The 21,683-nt window shown below is 37.1% G+C and overlaps 1 protein-coding gene across 2 annotated transcripts in view; it reads right to left on the bottom strand.

Annotated features, from left to right (window-relative positions):
- LOC137753377 (zinc finger protein 14 homolog) overlaps nt 1-17,400 on the bottom strand; it is a 136,120-nt gene extending 118,720 nt beyond the window's left edge. The window contains exons 1-4 of one of the 2 annotated variants that reach the window (XM_068528578.1): nt 17,244-17,400; nt 8,344-8,416; nt 4,689-4,815; nt 4,290-4,388 (exon numbers count right to left, since the gene is read on the bottom strand). In XM_068528578.1, coding sequence (XP_068384679.1) covers nt 4,290-4,388; nt 4,689-4,815; nt 8,344-8,352 — 235 coding nt within the window. In that variant the 5' untranslated portion in view covers nt 8,353-8,416; nt 17,244-17,400. The remainder of the gene's footprint in view (nt 1-4,289; nt 4,389-4,688; nt 4,816-8,343; nt 8,417-17,243) is intronic. The other variant, XM_068528577.1, reaches the window with a different exon arrangement.
- Nucleotides 17,401-21,683: the final 4,283 nt, after the last annotated feature.

Here is a 21,683-nt window from a genome sequence, read left to right as displayed (position 1 = left end):
AGTGAATCAATACAAATCGAGGCAAGGAATTCTACGTAAAGGCAGTATAAATGGAAAAAGAGATGAAGAGTTTAAGCCATTGGAGGTGATCCAGATGTTCTAATGTCTGTTTAATAGGAGCTTAAGAGAGAAAAGAGGAAATGGTAGCAAGGTAATGTTTGAAGAGATGACTGCCAAGGATTTCCTATCACAAGAAAAAGATATAACTCCTCAGATTTAAAAATACAACCAGAAGCAAAATATGGCAGAATAAAGGTAACCACACCTGAATATTACAGTAAAAATTTAGCCCCTTAGAAGAAAAGTTTATAAAGGAACAACAATCATACATTGAGAAGAAAACATTGGAGAATATCTTTATGGTCTTATGGTAAGCAAAGGTTTCTTAAACAGGACAAAAAGTACAGATAGCATGATCTGTTTATATAAGATTCAAAAATAGGCCAAGGAAGAATTTCTTACATAAGTCCTAACAAGTGTGAAGCACAAAAGGAAAGATTGATAAATTTGACCAAAATTAAGAACTTCTGTTCACAAAAAGAAACCATAAAGAGAGCTAAAGGACAATTCAGAGTGGAAGAAGATATCAGCAATTTTTAGAACATGGAATATACTCATAAGCAAAATATATAAAGAACTCTTACACATCATTAAGAAAAATACAGGCAATACAACAGAAAAACAGGTAAAAAAGACGAACAGGCAATTGACTAAAGAATTTCAAAAGACGAATAATGATATGAAAATGTGTTCAAGCTCATCAGTAAAAATGGAAATGCAAATTAAAACCACACTGAAGGGGCTTCCCTGGTGGTGCAGTGGTTGAGAGTCTGCCTGCCAGTGCAGGCGACACGGGTTCGAGCCCTGGTCTGGGAAGATCCCACATGCCGTGGAGCGGCTGGGCCCGTGGGCTACAATTACTGAGCCTGCGCATCTGGAGCCTGCGCTCCGCAACAAGAGGCCGCGATAGTGAGAGGCCCGCGCACCGCGATGAAGAGTGGCCCCCGCTTGCCGCAACTGGAGAAAGCCCTCGCACAGAAACGAAGACCCAACATAAATAAATAAATAAAAATAAAACCACACTGAAGTATCACTATATGCTCAGCAATTGGTAAAAATCTAAGTTTGACAATACCATACATTAGGAAGCATGTGCAACAATGGGAGCTCCTATATACTGCTGGTGGGATTGTAAACTAGTATACGCATTAAAGAAAAGTTGAAAAATGGGCAGCTAAAGATATGATGTCTTATGATCCATTCATTTCTATCCTATTCAAATAACATAGAAAATGTTCATAGTAGTGATTTATAACTGTCAAAAACTGGAAACAACCTAACTGCCTATGAAAAGTAGAACTGAAAAATAAATGGTGGTATATTCATATAATCGAATGAATCAACTCTGACTATAAAAAACTGGGTGGCTCTCTTAGGTGGTAAAAGTATAAAGGGACACAAAGATACTATGGACAAAGAGAGATCTGTGCTGATAGTGTTGTAGTTCTTGACCTGGGTGATGGTTCCATGAGAATTCATTCTATAACTGTTTGAATATCTACCTATAGTTTGTTACTTTTCTGTACTTGAGATAATTTCCAATAAAAAGAATTAAAATATATTAAACTGTCTCCTGGGCCTGTCTATCTCTGCAGGTACAAGTGGATAGATGGATAAAAGAAATAGAAAAAGAGGCCCTGAAATACAAACTTACATAAATCAGAACTTATAACTGAACAGGCAGATAAAACAATGATGATATAAGCAGCTGTTCAGTAAATGGTGCTAAAATAAGGTATGGGGGCACGGGAGGGGGGATTGATTTGGACTCTCAATTTACAGCTTATTGTAAAAGAACTTTAAAATGGATTTAAATGCTATTGAAAATATTAGAAAAATGTTTTAAAAAGAACAAAATATCTATGAAGTTTGTAGAAGTCAGTTAATTTTCTAAAATTAGAAATTGTAGTAACCACAAAAGAGCTGACTACAGACACATTAAAGCATACACTTAAAGATGCCAATCCAAATTAAAATTTAAAAAGTAAAAAGCACCCTGTGGAAATGGGTATATAATGTTTTTATTTCATAAAGTCCATAAAAATTGACTGAAAAAAATTAGGACAGTAATAGATTAAAAGTGTAAAATATAGTAGCAAACAAGTTAAAAACAGTAGCACCATTAAGGTGAAAATGTTCCTCTCACTAGTACTCAGTAGAATGACACTAAAACAATCCAGTGTACCAAGAAATCAGTGTAAAAGTTATTAGGGATGATAAAGCATTAAAGTTATATAAGGGAGAAAATTTCCATATTTTTTAGAATTACATATTGAGGTTATACAAGGGTGAAATGACATGAAGTCTTGGATTTGAAAATACTTTAATAATAACAACTGGGATAGATGAAGCACTGGCCTCCTGGCTGCTCCTCACACAGAGCCAATGCATACCTGCCTCGGGCCCTTGAATGTTTGGCTTCCTCTATCTGGAATGTTCTTCCTCCCAGTAATCACATACAATGATTTACAGCTATACTTCTTCAGGTCTCTGTCCCAATGTCATCTTATTAGAAAAAGTTTCTTGTACCATATCACATAAAATAGCACCCCCCCATCCCCTTTCTCCACTTTGTTTTTCTTTTCAGCACTTACCATTATATATTATATATTCATTTATTTGTGTATCTCTCCGTGCACCAGAGGGTAAACTCTGGAAATAGAGAGTCTGCACATTCTATTCACTGCTGTAACCTCAGTGTTGACTGTAGTGCTGGGCATGCAACAGGTATTCAATAAACATATACTGATCTATCGACAGATGAATGGATAAAGAAGATGTGGTACATATATACAATGGAATATTACTCAGCCATTAAAAAGAATGAAATAATGCCATTTGCAGCAATATGGATGGACCTGAAGATTATTATACTAAGTGAAGTCAGACAGAGAAAGACAAATATCATATGCTATCACTTATACGTGGAATTAAAAAAAATAATAATACAAATGAACTTATTTACAAAACAGAAACAGACTCACAGACTTAGAGAATGAACTTATGGTTACCAGGGGGAAGGGTTGGGGGGAGGGATAAACTGGGAGTTTGGGAATGACATGTACACACTGCTATATTTAAAACAGGTAACCAACAAGGACCTACTGTATAGCACAGGGAACTCTGCTCAATATTCTGTAATAACCTAAATGGGAAAAGAATTTGAAAAAGAATAGATACATGTATATGTATAAATGAATCACTTTGTTGTACACCTGAAACTAACACAACATTGTTAATCAACCGTTCTTCAATATAAAATAAAAATTAAAAAAAAACACATATACTGAATTAAGGAATGTGCTGTCCTGGTTTTTCCTTTTTTTTTAAAATTTATCTTTGCTAGCACTAAGCTCTCAATGGAGGCACAGAGCCTTTTTTCCTTTTTTCCATTAAAGTCAATGACATGCATGCTCAAATTTCCCTCTATGATATCTATGTGGATCAACTCCTCTTCTACCTCTTTAGCCCTCACTTTCTGCTGGGCTCCCTATTTTAACATCACTTATGGTGCCTCTACATTTTAGGAGTTATATATAGTATCCCTATTAAGCTATAAACTCTAAAATTGCTTATCCATTTCTTGTTGTTTTTTTTTTTTCATTTTTGGCTGTACCATGCAGCTTAAGGGATCTTAGTTCCCCGACCAGGGATCGAACCCGTGCCCCCTTCAGTGGAAGTGTGGAGTCCTAACCACTGGACCACCAGGGAATTCCTGCTTGTTTGTTTTTTAATCTCTTCAGTACCTAGCAGACAGAGTACCTCACACACATTAGAAAATCAGTAAATGAATGAATCAATGAGTGTATGAGCTACTGTATCATAAAATGAGTGTATGAGCTACTGTATCATAAAAACCCTAAAGGAAATAAGTCTTTGGTAATGTAGAAAAAAAAAATATTTCAGGAGACAGTGATGCTTTTTAAAGACTAAATACAAAAGAGGATAAGCTGATAAGGAAGTAGATCCAAATTTGGAAAGAAAGGAATATTATTAGAGAAGGTGGAGGAGGGCACCAGCTGTTTAGAATTGGGACAGAAGTACACGAGAAGAGCAGGTGGAATGTGTTAAGTAAGGGGAAAAGGTAAGATCATTTGAAATGTCATGCTGAAAAGGTTTACTTTTGCACAACAGGCCTAAAGTTTTTAAGGAGAGTTTCCCAGATTTCATCTCAAAGGTGCAGTCTCTCCACTGACCAATTGGGTCATTACCTGCCATGCCTCACTTACCTGGCCACTGGTCTCTTGTTAGTTCTCTGTCAACCAACCAGGGTTCCTTCCCTTGCTCCAAGAAGGAGATCACATCTGGTTTAGAAATAGAACGTCCTGCTTACAAAAGAAGTAATGAGATAAGTTTATGATGAGAATGTCCCAGAATTCAAATCCAGTCCCTTCATTATTAAGAAAGAGTCAAAGAAAGATACATCAGATTTATGAAACATAACAGAGGACTTGAAACTTGCCTCATAACTCAATGCAGCTTCCTCTTTCTAACTCTACAGTATTAAAATTATTCCTCTGGAAATAAGCTGTAGAAATCCAAATGGTTACTTGAAAGGTAGGTGAGTATAACACCAGAAGAAGTAGACCTTCTCAAGGCAGAATCTGAATTATTATGGATGTCCTTACCCATTGAAACCAGGTTGCTGTAATTCTCCAACATCACCTCTCTGTATAAATCTCTCTGAGCATCATTCAGGTACTCCCACTCCTCCTGAGAGAAGTCTATGGACACATCACTGAACATCACTGACTCCTGGAACAACAACCATGTTAAATTGTTAAAAATTAGATTGGATTAATAATCATAAGTGTTTTTGTGATGGAAAGAGAGAAGAAAAAAATAAAGCTAGAAGAGGGACTTCCCTGGTGGCGCAGTGGTTAAGAATCTGCCTGCCAATGCAGGGGACACAGGTTCGAGCCCTGGTCCGGGAAGATCCCACATGCTGCGGAGCAACAAAGCCAGTGCGCCACAACTACTGAGCCTGCGCCCTAGAGCCTGCGAGCCACAATTACTGAGCCCACGTGCCACAACTACTGGAGCCCACGTGCCTAGAGCCTGTGCTCTGCAACAAGAGAAACCACTGCAGTGAGAAGCCCGCGCACCACAAGGAAGAGTAGCCCCCGCTCACCGCAACTAGAGAAAGCCCGCGCACAGCAACAAAGACCCAACACAGCCAAAAATAAATAAATAAATAAATTTATTAAAATAAAGCTAGAAGAAGTGAAAACCAGCAAGCATACAGAGTGGGGCTGAATGTCTGGGATGCATCTGGAGGACTGTAAACAAATAAGCAGGACTGAATCACTGAGCTTCCAAGTCATCTGTTTCCTCCAAGGAAACTGCCTGTGCATAGTGGGACACTTCCATTATCCAAGTAAGTCTGGGAAGGTACAAAATGCAGCCAAGACGAGTTTCCCCATTAAATGAAATAGTATACACAAACAACTAGCAAATGCTTGTCATATAATATGTTATGAATACATGTGACTATCTTTTCCAAAATAGCTATAAGTAAAATTTCAGAATAAGGGATAAAAAGAAGACATTAAAAGCAGGTTGGACAAAAGCCATCAAGAATCAGAGAGGCGGGGCTTCCCTGGTGGCGCAGTGGTTAAGAATCCTCCTGCCAAGGCAGGGGACACGGGTTCGAGCCCTGGGCTGGGAAGATCCCACATGCCGCAGAGCAACTAAGCTCGTGAGCCACAACTACTGAGCCCATGTGCCACAACTACTGATGCCTGCGCACCTAGATCCCATGCTCCGTAACAAGAGAAGCTACTGCAATGAGAAGCCCCTGCACCGCAATGAAGAGCAGCCCCTGCTCGCCCCAACTAGAGAAAGCCTGCGTGCAGCAAGAAAGACTCAATGCAGCCAAAAAAATAAATAAATAAAAAATAAATTTTAAAAAAAGACCCAGAGAGGCAATGGGGTTCTTAAGAAAACCACTAAAAACAAGAAATGGTAAGAACAATTCTTCAATATGCTGATGAAGAAAAGAAATTCTGATCTAGAAATCTATAACCAAATTTTCATTCTGTTGTGACAATTGAAAAAAGAAATTCCTAGACATGGAACGACTCAGCACAATTTCTTAGGAAACTACCAGAGGCTGTGCTCCACCAAAATCAGAGAGTAAACCAGAAAAGAGGAAGACATGAGATTCAAGAAATAAGTGAATTAACATGGGAAAACAGTGAAGGAGAAAAAAAAAAAAGGGGAAGTCTTTGGGAAACAGACCTAGAGAGCAACTAGATGGGAGCAGGGTGAAAAAGGGAATAGGGATGGATGTCTCCATGTTCAAAAGGAATTGATGTGTTTGACCAGATGGAAAACGTATTGATTGGCATGTGGCAGTGATTCTGGAGATTTTGGATATAAATACATGGAAAACTAAGCAAATGGGGGGAAGAAAGCAATTAACCCCAGGTAAAATGAAAGCTTGTAACAGAAAAAAGCCATGAGCTGGCTCAGCAGTGAGTGATATTTGCAGTCCTAAGAACGTGTACACTATTGATTTAACCAAAAATTGTGATATAATAACAGAATCAGAGGAAATGAAGGGTGCAATATGTAAGTATAATGTCCTTTCCACTCTGCAGTAAGTCAAGAGATAATGAGTAAAACTGATAATCAATATTCAAGAGTTGAGGGCAGGGCTTCCCTGGTGGCGCAGTGGTTGAGAGTCTGCCTGCCAATGCAGGGGGCACGGGTTCGAGCCCTGGTCTGGGAAGATCGCACATGCCGCGTAGCGACTGGACCCGTGAGCCACAATTGCTGAGCCTGTGCGTCTGGAGCCTGTGCTCCGCAACGAGAGAGGCCGCGATAGTGAGAGGCCCGCGCACCGCGATGAGGAGTGGCCCCCGCTTGCCGCAACTAGGGAGAGCCCTCGCACAGAAACGAGGACCCAACGCGGCCATAAATAAATAAATAAATAAATAAAATTAAAAAAAAAAAAAAAAAAGAGTTGAGGGCAGCTACCTTTTGGGAGTGGAACTGGTAGTGGAGCCAGATTGAAACAGCACTACTTTACTTCTGAACATGTACAATATGACTTTAAAATATTTTAAATTTGCATATAATTCAAGACTGATCCATTCTAATGTCACACTACTGTATAATAAGTTATTCCTTGTTAAATTCTTTCCATAAGCATATTTTTTTCACTGAATAATATTCTATAATATGGACATAAGTGACAACTTCTCCTTTGCTTTCAGACGTTGAGGCTGAAGGTGATCTTTAAAGACCTTCCCAACATTGGCCCAATCTCACCTAAAACCGCCCATTGCTCAACTGTAAATTTCCTTTGTTCCTGAACTACAGGAAATTGGCAGAACGTGATCCAGTTTCACACAATGGCATTACTGATGTCTATTTATCATGGATGATCTCGTGGGGTGTCAGAGCTTTGTACCAACCACCAGTCATACCTCCAAACCTGAAAGTCTCATACATAGGAGATCTTTCTGTGTGTTAAGAATGAAATCAAACAAAACCATTCCACATACTTTCTTACTGGAAAACCTAGGTCTGTGGAGATGATCAGGGCTTTTCCCTATGAGGTGCCCCTAATTACCCATCTCCATCCTATCAAATCACTGTCCAAAGCAAATTAGATTAACAAATGGAAAACACATTTCTGTTCTACCAAGATTTCTGACACAACTCTGAGAGAAGATGCTGAAGGACTTACTAAATGGATTTGTAAACACTGTTTAAAAGAAGAAGGGGGGACTGTGGAGGGCACTGGGTAGTTTAGGAGGAAATAGGGGTCAGGTTCCTGAAGGGGGACCATGTTAACCAGTGAAAAAAACTTTCTTCCAAACCTGGTCTCAGTCAGACTGTTTTTACATCATGTAATTAACAATTTGTGGGAACAAATAAAGATACTTGATGAACTCCATAAGCAATTTTCTAATGGATTTCAATCTGATTAAGACCCTTCAGAGAAACTTGTTATCTAACCCCTCAGCCCTCTAACAGTTATCTGTAATTTAAGAGTATAAAGATCTTTAACCAGACATTCCTTCCTTTTTTCCAACAATGATTATCTAACCACTTATTTTTTCTATAAATATTTCCACCGCGAGAAATTTTTGAATTGACTTATTAGAGACCTTTTCTTTAGAGCAAGAGTAAGAGAATTTTGGCATTACTTATAACTAAACTGTCTGAAAGTTGTTTTTTTAAAACACCTAAAAGCTCATGATGAGGAAAGCAAATATTTACATGTATTGGGTAAAAATGACTCTATTTGAGCAAGAAGAAACAGCATCTCACCTGAGCCATGGCTTTGATATTTGCAGAAAAGGACCAGTCTTCCTCTGGGCTCCTCTTCTGGAAAAAGGCAGAGCTGAAGGAGACAAAAAGAAGCTATATAAGATCCCACTTGCCTCATAGCTCCCAGAATGATCATATTTCCCCTCTGTTCTCTCCACACAAACAGTTGAGGGGTATCAGTGAGAAGAATGGGCAAATCTCTCATTATCCCCTACTCCAGAAACCTCAAGCTTTGACTAGAGCCAGATAGATCTGGACAACTTGACATGGGTTAGAGAACATAGCTTGTATATATACACATATACACACAAAGATGTACTTTTGAAAAGTACAAATTTTAGCATATTATACACACTGTTACTATTTTTACTTAATATATCTTGGACCAGATCCCAACTAGTACATTCAGAGCTACATAATTCTCTTAGCTACACTGGATTCTACTAAATGGATACACTTTAATTTATTCAACTAATTTGCTGCCAATGATCATTTGGGTTGTTTCCAGTCTTTCACTATAACAAACAATGCTGTGATATATATTCTTGTACATATATCATTTTACCTGTATATAAATTCTGAATGATTAATTCCTAAAAGTTGATCATATGCATTTTAATTTGGATATACATTGGTCAAACCAATTTTCAATGATCTTGGATTGTACAATCAGGTCCCAAGTCCTGACCAAGAAACATCTGGTTGATAAACCAGATCCTCTAATCTTGCCTAGTTGAGAAGACTTTTGGGGTTAATGAGCCTTGACTTAAGAAAACTGAAATCCAGAAAAGCAAACAAAGTAATTTTACAGAATTTACAGTAATTTGGGGAAGATATTAAAATTAGCATAACAATATAAAGGAATTAAAAACTACAGAAATAACATAGAAATGGACTAAACCCACATCACTGATGCTTTAGAACAGCTTTTGACTATAAGTACAGTAATAAAATTCATAATAATTGTGTATATTCTGTGTGCTTCTATACTAATAGAAGTCTAAAACTGTTTAAGGGGAGTAACTGAATTTGTCATCGATGTTTAAATGTTTAAGAAAATTTGTGTTTTTTTGTTTATTGGATATAGGAATCTAATAAACTGAGCACTATAAAAGTATAACGGGCAGTGAGCATCCTCTATATATACCAAGCTCCTTGATCATCAAACAATTTATCAATAATTTCATGTAAAACTGACGACTCAGGAAGTAACACCATGGTATCATGTTATAAATTATTTAATGGCTACTTCTACCCCTAGTTACTCACTGCATTCCCCCACAGGTAAACACATTCCAGGAAATGAAAACCAAAGTAATCCACAAATGCTTCTTCCTTAAAACCTGAAAGCATTCCTTTAAATAACTATTATTACTACTTACTAAGTTCTTAGTATTTTTATCAACCACATAGCCTCTTACATGCCAGGTATTGTGCTAAAAGAAGAAGGGGGGACTGTGGAGGTCACTATTGATACTAAAGAATCAACAGTAATCCAGAAAGAAAGAGTTCCTTCTCCTATACTCCTCACTTTTAAGTCCCCCTTTCTGGTCTCTCTTCCTGGCCTTTCCCTGACTTTAAAGGGACTTCCTCAAGTGCTATACCTTCCAAGCAGAATGGGCAGGAAACATCTCACTTCAATAGCTCCATACTATGTTTGTCACGTTCCCAGCCCTCTTCATCTTTGCCCCAGATGGTATCCTCCCAGGCTGAATTATTGCATCTGGAGGATCTGCTCCTCCCTTTTAAAGCCAACAATCTCTGTGGCCAAGACCATCGTATATTTGCAACATGACGACACCTGGGGCATGGAGCACTGCCAGAAGATACCACTACGGAGAAGAGAGTCTTACAATCTAATAGGTGATTTAAAATTTTTGAGAATTTTGCACTCTTCTAAATAACACACTTCTTTTAATTAAAAAAAAATGTAATGTATTAAATATTTCCAGCATTACCCTGAAAATTTCCTGGATGCTAGGAACTGTAGTTGTCTGCTAGTAACAGAGACCTGAAAAGCAGTTTAATTTTTCTTATATAATGAGAAGGCTAGAAGTAGGTAGTGGCTGGCTTGGGTCCCCATGGTTGTTTTAGACACAATATCTATCATACAATTAAAGATTACTAGACATGCAAAGAGATAAAAACAGAAAACAGCAGCAGAACCAAAGACAATTTAGATACTGTAGTTGGCAAACAAATAATTTTAAATGGCTAAAATTAAAATGTTAAAGGCAACCAAGGAAAAGATAGGCAAATGGATGATAAGACGAAGAAACTAAACAGAATTGAAATCCATAAAATTTTGGCAAATTAAGAAACAAAGAAGTCATTGCATGGTTTTGAGGTCAGACAAGCAGAAGACAGGATCACTGAACTCAAAGACAAGCCAACAAAAAATAGCCACATGAAGTGTGGGAGAAAAAAAATAACAGGAGTATAAAAGACACACGAGACACAGTTAAAAGATCTACCACAAACATAAGTGGAGTCTCAGAAGGAGAAGAGATTGGAGAGGAATTAATATTTGAATAGATGTATACACTGATGTGTATAAAATTGATGACTAATAAGAACCTGCTGTATAAAAAAATAAATTAAATTAAAAAATTAAACAACAACAACAACAAAAGAGCCTATGGGGGAGACCGATCTGAAAAAAATTTTTTAAATTTAAAAAAAAATTTTTTTTTAATTTGAATAGATTAATTGATTAAAAGTCTCAACAAGAGTTTCAACCCCCTTCTTCAGGTTTCTTCAGCAAACCTGAAGAATAATATATAAGAAGGTAAACAAAACACACAAAACAAAAGCAAAACCACAACCAAGCATATCAGAGTCAAACCGCTAAAAACCAAAGAGAAAGGAAAAAATTATTGATAGTACCCAGAAGAATGAAAGATCTATTACCAACAGCACTGATAAAAAAGAAAGGGATAACATGAACAAAATCAGGAATGAAAAAGGGAACATTATTAAAGATAGCATTGACGTTAAAAAGATAATAAGAGAATACTAATAACTTTATGTTCTTAAGTTTGAAAGCTTAGATGAAATGGACAAATTCCCTGGAAAAAAAAGCCAAAACTGACAAAACAAACAGAAACAACAGAATAGCTGAAAAGTTAAATTGATTCCATAATTTAAAATTTACCTATCAAGAAAATTTCAGGCCCAGATAGCTTCACCAGTGAATTCTTCCAAAGTTAAGGATTAACTGTAGCCTTACAATGTAGTGAAAAGAGAACACAAGGAATTCTTCCCAACTCATATGAGGCTAATGTAAGCCTGACACCAAAACTTAATGAAGACATTAGAAGAAAAGAAAATTATAGGCCAATATTTCTCATGAACACACATGCAGAAATTCTACAAAAAGTATTAGCAAATCTAACTCACTGGGGGAAAAATGTAATACATTATGGCTAAGTAGGGTTTATTTCAGGAATAAAAGGTTGGTTCAACTTTTGAAAATCAACATAATTTACCAGATAAATAATAAACAATACCACATTTGATCCTTTCATAGACACAGAAAACGCATTTAACTAAATTCAGCCCTCATTAATGTAAAAAAGTCTTAGCAAATGAGAAAGCAAACTCCCTCAACCTGATAAATAGCATTTACAATAGGTGTTTTTGTAGATGCTAATACAAGGACAAATACAAAAAGCAATTGTACTTCTAGCAGCAATTGGAAATTTTTCAAAATTTAAATGCTGTTACAATTTCAACAGTAAATGTCAAATACCCAGGTATAAATCTACAAAAGATTAACAAATGTAGATATAAGCCATATTTAATAGTTGGAAGATGCAATACTGATGTCAATTCTCCCCATATTAACAAATAGATACACAAACAAAATCCCAGCAATGATTTTTCTTTTTTGGTGAGAATTAACAAATTGATTCTAACATCTACAGGAAATTGATTTCTTGAAAAAGAAAAAAAGTCAGAGGATTAATACTACAGATTTCAAGACAGTGGTACTGACAAAAGACAAAAAATAAAAAAGAATACAGTTCAGAAAGAGAGCCACATATATAATACCACCTGATTTATGATAAAAGCTCCTTGCAATTCAGATGGGCAAGGATGGTATGTTCAATAAAATAGTGGTGGAACAACTGGGTACTTGAATGGAAAAAAAATTAACCTTTATCCTTACCTCTCACCGTACACAAAAATTAATTCAATGTGGATCATAGTCTTAAATGTGAATGATAAATTTATAAAGCTTCTAAAAGAAAACATAGGAGTGTATCTTCAAGACCTTGGGAATAATCAAAGATTTCTTTTCAAGATATAAAAAAACCACTAATCCTAAAAGACAAAGTGCTAAAAAACTGCTAGAAAAATGGGGAAAGATATAAATAGGCAATCACAAAAAAAGATTTTAAAATGTTCAAGCACATTCATAATTAAAGAAATTAGAAAACAACACCGAGATACTATGTTTCATGTATTAGATTGGTAAAAACAAAAGGCATGCATGAGGACACATTCTGCTCCTAGGCTGTGGGGAGAAAGAGGCACTCTTACACACTGCAAGTGGGAATGAAAACTGGTACAACAGCTCTAAAGGAGAATTTAGCAACACCTAACAAAACTGCATACACACCTACCTTTTGACCCAGCAATCCCACTTCTAGGAATCTACTCTGAAGATATACCTCCAGCAATACAAAAATACATATATACAAAGTATTCATTGCAGCACTATTTCTAGTAGTAAAATATTGACCTAAATGCCCATAATAGGAGAGTGGTTGAATAAACTATGATTAAATCCATATACTGGAATATTATGTAGCTGTAAAAAAGAATTATTAGTATCTCTTTGAATTGCAGTAGAATAATGTCCAGGATATGTCATTAAGTGAAAGAAGCAACGTTCAAAAGAGTACCTAGAATATGTTATCTTTAATGCAAAAAAAAAGAGGTCATTCAAAAGAGTACCTGTATCTGCTCATTTGTGCAAAGGAAATACCAGAAGGATAAAACAGAAACTAACGAGACTGATTATGTACAAGAAGTGGGCAGGAACCATGTTAATGTTTTCATACTCAAAATATTATGACATGTTACAATCAACCAGGATGTGAAGGAACCCAAAGTGTAACACACAAAGCTAAATGTAGGAAAAATGAGTAACAAAACTATACTGAAGAGGGTAATGAAGAAAACTAAATTGAGTAACTTTGGAAACAGTTTTGACTATATAAGTTTAAGTTAAAGAACAAAAAAGTTGCACACAAATACTTTACTGTACTTAGTACATTTATTTTTTACACGAGTATGGGGTTAGCAATTCTGCAACTACTTTATATACATTCTAGGATATGTGTAAAAAAATTATTGATACTAAGAAGCAGGTTTCTCATTGTTGGAGAAAAGAGTTACAAATAAGGAAATGGCCAAACCTGAAGGGAGACAATTCTCCATGAGTCTTGCATGTTTCTGCACATGTTGCCAGATCGGAGACTAAGTGCTTTTATTCTGGATAATTTCTGCAAGATGTTTATATAATGAACAGCCTTGGAGGACAGAGATAGTCTCTCTCTAGAGCAAAAGCCAGGCATGCTTATTACCCATTATAAAAGGTTCAGGTTCCCTAAATTCAAGGGAGCACATAAATACCTGTGTATTTTGCATCACCCTATGGGTGCAAGTGAACCAGTGCAAGGAAAATATTGATACTTTGGCTACTGTTACCACAATGAGCAACAAACTTTCATCTCTGACTCCGAAATCTCATGTCTTCTACCAGCATCTGTGAAGCTGCCCACGGTAACTTTTAACTTATAAGTAGGGTAAAACAGACACTTCACAGTTCTTGACAGAATCCCATGGTACTGAACTGGAATTGAAAGTATGAGTATGAACTGGTGGTTTTTAAATATATACAAATAAAGATAGATAGATAGATAGATAGGTAGATAGATATGTGTGTATATACATTTGCTTATTTTCTAGCTCTGTCCGTTGCCAGGAACTAGAGGAATTACACCCAGATAGAAATGAGCACACCAAGTGCCCAGAGCTTGGTTTATAAATCCACTCTCCAATAAAAGAAACCAGGGATCCTTGGAGAAATTGCTGATTCCAGGGCTAGAGGAGGGAAAAATACAAGCCTGGAACATATTGGTGCCAGAAAGTAAGACAGTGCTCAAAAAAATAATGGCATGTTGAAAGGACACAGAAGTCAAACTGAAGGAGTTCCTAGTGGCCAAATCTGGGACAATTTGAGCAACAAAATATGTAACAATAATAGATTATGAACTCATAGAATAATATATATATATCTATGAGTTCATAAATAATTGAACACATAAGAGGAATAAGGGACAACTCTTCTTTACACTAGAATTTAAATTAATAAATGTAGAAGGAATGATGGAAAGGGAAAATCACCACTAGGCAAACATCACAGTAATAATTGTTACAGATAAGAATTATCAATGGATATTAAAATTAATGAGTGAAAGTATAATGAGAAACAGTATTTTTGCATAGTCCCAAAGCACCTCCCCACGAGATACTTATTAATTAAAAAGAGGAATACAGTAATTTTACAAAGGAGAAACCAGGCAGACACCACCTTTAACCAAGTGATCAAAGTTAACGTTACCAATAATGAGATATACTGATATAACTCCTGATATGACACATTGAGAAGAACACAACATCATTTCTGTGATCTTTTTGCCAAAAATGCATAGTCTAAATTTAGTCACGAGGAAACAGCAGACAAATCCAAATGAAAGACATTCTACAAAATAACTGGCCAGTGCTCCTCAAAAGTGTCAAGGTCATAAAAGACAAAAAGGACTAAAGAACTATGTCAGATGGGAAGAGACTAACAAAACAAGACAACTAAATCAATCTGGGAACTTAGATTGGATTCTGGAACAGAACAGGGCACTGATAAGACAATTAGCAAAATTTAAATAAGGTTTGTAAATTAGCAAATGTTTTGTATCAGGGTAAATTTCCTGGTTTTCATAATTGTACTGTGGACACCTGAGTGAAGAGTATATTGGAATTCTTTGCACTATGTTTACAATATGAAAATAAAAAGTTTTTTTAATGAAAAAAATTAAAAGGACAAGAGAACACTTTTAAAAATTGGATATTCAAATGGCCAATAAAGATATGAAAAGGTGCTGAACATCATCACACACCAGGGAAATGCAAATTAAAACTGTGATGAAATTCCACTACACATCCACCAGAATAGTTAAAAGATTGATAATTTCAAATAATGGAGACGATGTGGAACACCTGAAACTCTCATACATTACTGGATGGAATGTAAATTGGTACAACATGAGATATTGGTAGTATCCATTAAACATGCCTGCCCAATGATCTAGCAATTCCACTCCTAAATATTTACTCAAGAGAAGAGCATTTATGTGTTCACCAAAACCACAGTAGAATGTTCATAGCAGCAACACAATTCATAATAGCCCCAAATTAGAAAATATCAAATGTCCCTGAACAGTGTAATCAATTAATAAATTGCAATATACCCCGAAATGTAATGAGAACTAAGTACAATTACACTCAAAAACATAGATGAATCTCATAGACATAACGTGGAACAAAAGAAGCCAGGCATAAAAGAACACATGCCATATAATTCCATTTATATATGAAATTCAAGAATGGGTAAAATTAATTAATGGTTATAGAATTCTGAATATTGATTCTGGGAGAGGAATAACTGGGAAGGGGCATGAGGGAAACTTCTGGGGTGCTGGCAAAGTTCTTTATGTTGATCCAGGAAACTGTTTTATCGCTGTATACTGAAGATTTGTGCACTTTACTGTATATATGCTATATGTCATAAAAATGTTTTAAAAAAACTATCAGAACCATGTTTTGGTAGGGACATGGAGCAATGAGATGTTTCAAACACTGCTGTGCAAATATAAATCTGGCACCCTCTTTTGTAAATATTTTGGCACTATTTGGTAAAGTGGAAGATATGTGACCTAGCAACTCCATTGGTAGGTAAACTCATGCATGTGTACCCTATGTAAAAGAATGCTCCTGGCAGCATAGTCTATAAAGTCAAAAACTAGAAATAACTCAAATGTCCATCATTACTAGAAGGGATGAATAATAGTAGTATACTTTAAAGGGATGGAATACAATATAGCAAGGAAAACAAATGAACCACTATTATATCTAATATGCATAATTCTCAAAAACAGTTGTACAAATAAGCAAAGTAAGAGATAAAAGACAGTATGGCAACATTCATATAAAGTTTAAAAACGGGGGGAAACTACAGTATAATGCTTAAAGAGGTAAACACAAGCGAAAAAACTTCAAACATTTAGCCAGTCACACAAACATAATCACACACAAACTTAAATCACCATGGTGACATACAGCTAGAGATAACCCACAACCCAACAACAGGGCCGCATACCCAGGGCCTCAAATGGTCACATAAGCACAATCACACATTTACCAAGAGGACAGTCAGTCACAACCGGCACTGTCACAGGCACTGCACACCTGCACATGGTCGCACAGTCACAATCACACTAACCACAGATTAAAACCACATAGTATCCACAGGTGCCCCCACGTGTACTCTGCAGCCCACAGTCGCACAGTCACACCCCTCTACGGGGACAAACGCTATCACATCCACCGAGTCACAAGCTCCTCACACCCCTACATACAATGCCGCACGTGATTACACGCACATCACCAGGTCGCATCCCATCACACCAGCACAGTCACAGGCTCTCAGATTGTGCTGCACACGATTATCACTGGAACCACACACACGCTCACTACAGGAACAGCCAGACACAATCACGCGTTCATTCATCACATACCACTACACAGACACAATCACACAATTTCAAACTCACCCCCTCAGCGGTACAAAGCCGAGGCTCCGGTCCCGCCCTCTCCTCTGGTTCCCCACTTCAGGTCTTCCAAGCTTCCAAAGCAGCAGAACCTTCCAAAGGACTGTAACAGTCGTCTGTGCAGACCTGAGGGTCCCGCCAGCGCGTGACTTTGAGGCTGAATTCGCGCGAGAATAACGTTCTTGCCGAGAAGTCCTCTGGGAAGTGTAGTCAGAGACGTCCCTGCGGTGAGCAAGATGGCCGCCGGCCTCCCGGATTCCTCTCAGAGCTCAGCTGCGACCCAGCCGAAAGGATCGCATTCCGTCATCAAACCGCGCATCGGAGGCCTCACGGAGCGTGGCTCAGCCTCGGGCCGTGACTCCCAAAGAAGTTCACTCTGAAGCGTTTGAAAATGGATCTTCCGGGCCCGCCCTACTATCCCCTGGAGTTGAACAGGCTCTGGAAGAAAAGAACTAGTCCGCAAAGGGAGATAATTTGCACAGCCGAGCCTTCTGGGAAATGTAGTTAGGGAGCAGGAAAAGCGGTGGATGGGTCGTTTGAAATTCGTCTTGATTCTTCACAGCCTGCGCTTGGTCACACCCCGGAGATTTCTGGGAGTGTCCCTGCGCCCAAGGAGGGCGCAGGCATCCTGGGTCGCCGTTTTGGCTCTTCGGACTTGAGTTTGGTTTGGGGGTTCCTCAGTGCAGAGGGCTTCTGAGACCTGAGCTTCTGAAATCTAGTCAGGGAGGACAAAGGGGAGGAAACCAGGAACCTGCAAAGTTATTCGGGAGGTTGAAGGGGGAGGAATCGCTAAACGTGAAAGAGGGAGGGGAAAACCGAACGGGATGCGTTTCCGATGCTGCGAAGGGGGTTGATGCTATTCTGTGCTACTTACTGATTTCTCTGTGGTAGTCGGGGAGTGAGGAGAATGAGGGGGCGGTGAGGCAGGTTGTGCAGGAGGCAAGTAACGAAAGCCCGGATGTGTGTGACTTAGGGTGTCGGGGTAGTAGAGAGGGGCAGGAACAGAACTGTGTGTGTGTGTGTCTGTGTAATTGATAATTTAAATGAGTATCACCGTATGTATGACTGGGATTGTATACTGGAAAATAATCTCTGAGCCTCATTGTAAAACAATAACAAGAAGGATAGATCTGGAAGCCTTTTCTTTCTTTCTTTTTTTTTTTAGATTTGATGGGAGAAAGGTTACGTAATTGAGCTAATAAATTATTGAAAGCTTGACTTTTATGTTCAACCAGAAGCGTCAATTTTGGAATAGGAATAAAAACAGCGCTTTCGTTAAAAAGAAAGTCGGTTTGAAAGGAACTTTTTTTCTATTTTCTTTTTTTTTTAATGGGGTGCTTGCTCTTGCTTAGAGCCCAGACCCTGGAGTCATAGCCATTCAATCTTACGTGTTCTTTTAATGTCCTGGGGGAGGGGTTTAGGTCTAAGGGAGCTGATTTGTGAAGTCTTGGACTAAGAAATGACTTTAAAGTTTGATGAGCAGTATCGGCCATTGGAAACAAGCAGAGAAGTGAATTAGGGAGTGTTATTCCCATTTTCTGATGAAAACACCATGGTCTAGAGAGATCAAGGAATTTAAGTTTAAAGTTCTTCAAGGAGCCTAGTCAGATCAACGGATTTACTAATTTTTTCTGGTTACCCCCCCGCCAGGCCAGGTGGATTTTATTAGGTGTAGAAATAAATTGCTTCTAATTGCAAAGATACTTTCTCCAAGAATTTTACTACAGTTACTTTTAATGTAGTTTTAAATAAAAGGAGAAAATACGGTTGTTGGGTATAAAATTCGTGTAAATAAACTTCATATGTACAAACAAAACCTTGGAATAGGATAAAATGCTTAAGAATTATCTTAGCAAGAAATAAATAAAACCTACATAAAAAACTTAAACACTATGAAGGACACACAAAGAATTAACAAATGAAAAGTTATACCATATTCTTAAATAGAAATCTTTAACATCATAAACATGTCATTTAAAATTAATTTATGAATTTAATATGATCCCATTGAAAAGAATATATTTTTCTAAATAGGAGTTATTCTAAAGTTCAAGTGGAATGACAAAGGTAGGAATAGACAGTATATCTGGGGGGAAAAAAGCAGTGGGAGGCAGTTGGGGCTAGTCTTACCCGATCACAAAACATACCCTAAAACTTCAAGAATTGAAATAATGCAGGCTTGTTATCTGACTGGACAGACCACTGGAACAGAACAGAGAATCCAAAAATGGAACCAAATAAAGAATTTTAGTGTCTGGTGAATGGGGCATCTCAAATCAGTTGGAAAAAATGGACTTTTCAATAATGGTAATAGAAACAATTTGGTAGCCTTTCTGGAAAAAAAAATAGATTATGCCATGTACTGAATCCAGAGTTAACTCCAAATGGGTCAAAACTTAAAACTTAAACAAAAAAATAAATAAATTACAGAGACTGAAAGCTTGAATTAATTTATAACCATGGAATGAGGAAGGCCTTCCTAACTTCAAAATCCCAAAACCAAGACGTAAAAGATTGATCATTGCTACTACATGAGAAAAAAAAAAAAAAAGTTAAAGTGACAAGTTGGAAAAAATTTGCACTTTTTGTTACAAACAAATAGCTAATCTCCCTAGTATATAAGGAGCACTCAAAAAATTGATTAAACAAAAAAGACTAACAACCCAATAAAAACTGAGAACGAGATTAACAAAAAGTACTCAGAACAGAGTCTACATATTGTTCTCAAGTATATGAAAATACACTCCACCTCATTCATAGGAACATAAATGCCATTAAAACTATGTAGAGATACTGTTTCTTATAGACTTGAATGGCAAATATTCCCAAAATTTGAAAACGTACCTTGTTAAGAGGGACTGCGATTGGTACAAACTATTTGGAAGGCAATTTGGCAGCATCTTTCAAAATTCCAATTGCATTTATCCTTTGACTGAGCAATCCCACCTCTGGGATTTTATCCTACAGATCTAGTTATGATGATGCATATCCAAGATCTTTGTGTTCATTACATTTCTTTTCAGAAAGGTATCACAACCCCATTCTTGACAATTTCCTTGACTTCCTTCAAACCTCTTTCATTTTTCTACTTCTAATCCTCTGATCACTAAAACAAATAACAGCAACAAAAACATTAGTGAATTGTTTTTCCACTTGCCTTCTTAAAGTTAGGATTCTGTTATTGACCATCTTCTCTTAATCTGTAATTTTTTTCTTTTTGAGCAACTATATCCCACTACGATGGCTTCAGCAACATTTACTGACTCATGACCAACAGATTTGTTTCCATGCTAGGCCTATCTTTTTTGTGTATGTGATAAATTATGCATAACATAAAATTTACCATTTTAATCATTTTTAAATGTATAGTTTAGTGGCATTAGTACATTCACACTGTTGTCCAACCACCACCACTATCCATCTCCAGAACTTTTTCATCATCCTAACCTGAAACTCTGTACACACTAAACAATAATTAGTGATCCCCTCTCCCTTCTGGTAACCACTATACTACTTTCTGTCTCTATGAATCTGACTATTCTAGGTACCTCATGTAAGCAGAACCATACAATATTTGTTCTTTTCTGCCTGGCTTATTTAACTCAGTATATAATGCTTTCATGGTTCATCCATGTTGTAGCCTGTATCAGAATTTCATTCCTTTTGAAGGCTGAATAATATTTCATTGTATGTTTATACCATATTTTGTTTATCCGCTTATCTCTTGAAGGACATGTGGGTTGTTTCCATCTTCTGGTTGTTGTGAGTAATGCTGCTGTGAACATGGTATACAAACATATCTTTGAAACCCTGCTTTCAATTAATTTGTGGGTATACCTAGAAGTGGAATTACTGGATCATATGGTAATTAAATGTTTAATTTTTTTGACGAACCACCATACTGTGTTCCACAGTATGCTGCTTCTGTTTCTGCTGCTGCTTCTTCTTCTCCTTCTTCTTCATATTGTTATCGTTGTTATTATTATCATTATTATTATTATTGGAGTATAATTGCTTGACAATGTTGTGTTAGTTTCTGTTGTACAATGAAGTGAATCAGCTATAGGTATGCATATATCCCTTCTCTCTTGGACCTCTCTCCCACCCCCCCATCCCACCCATCTAGGTCATCACAGAGCACCGAATTGAGCTTCCTGTGCTTTATAGCAGGTTCCCACTAGCTATCTGTTTTACACATGGTATTGTATATATGTCAATCCTAATCTCCCAGTTTGTCCCACCCTTGCCTTCCCCCGCTGTGTCCACATGTCCATTCTCTACGTCTGTGTCTCTATTCCTGCCCTGGAAGTAGGTTCATCTGTACCATGTTTCTAGATTCCACATATATGTGTTAATATACAATATTTGTTTTTCTCTTTCTGACTTACTTCACTCTGTATGACAGACTCTCAGTCCACCCACATCTCTACAAATGACCCAATT

The sequence above is a fragment of the Eschrichtius robustus genome, chromosome 19 (genome assembly GCF_028021215.1).
Source record: "Eschrichtius robustus isolate mEscRob2 chromosome 19, mEscRob2.pri, whole genome shotgun sequence".
Taxonomy (NCBI): domain Eukaryota; kingdom Metazoa; phylum Chordata; class Mammalia; order Artiodactyla; family Eschrichtiidae; genus Eschrichtius; species Eschrichtius robustus.
The sequence above is the reverse complement of the archived record's forward strand: the minus strand, read 5'-3'. Positions and strand labels throughout refer to the sequence as shown.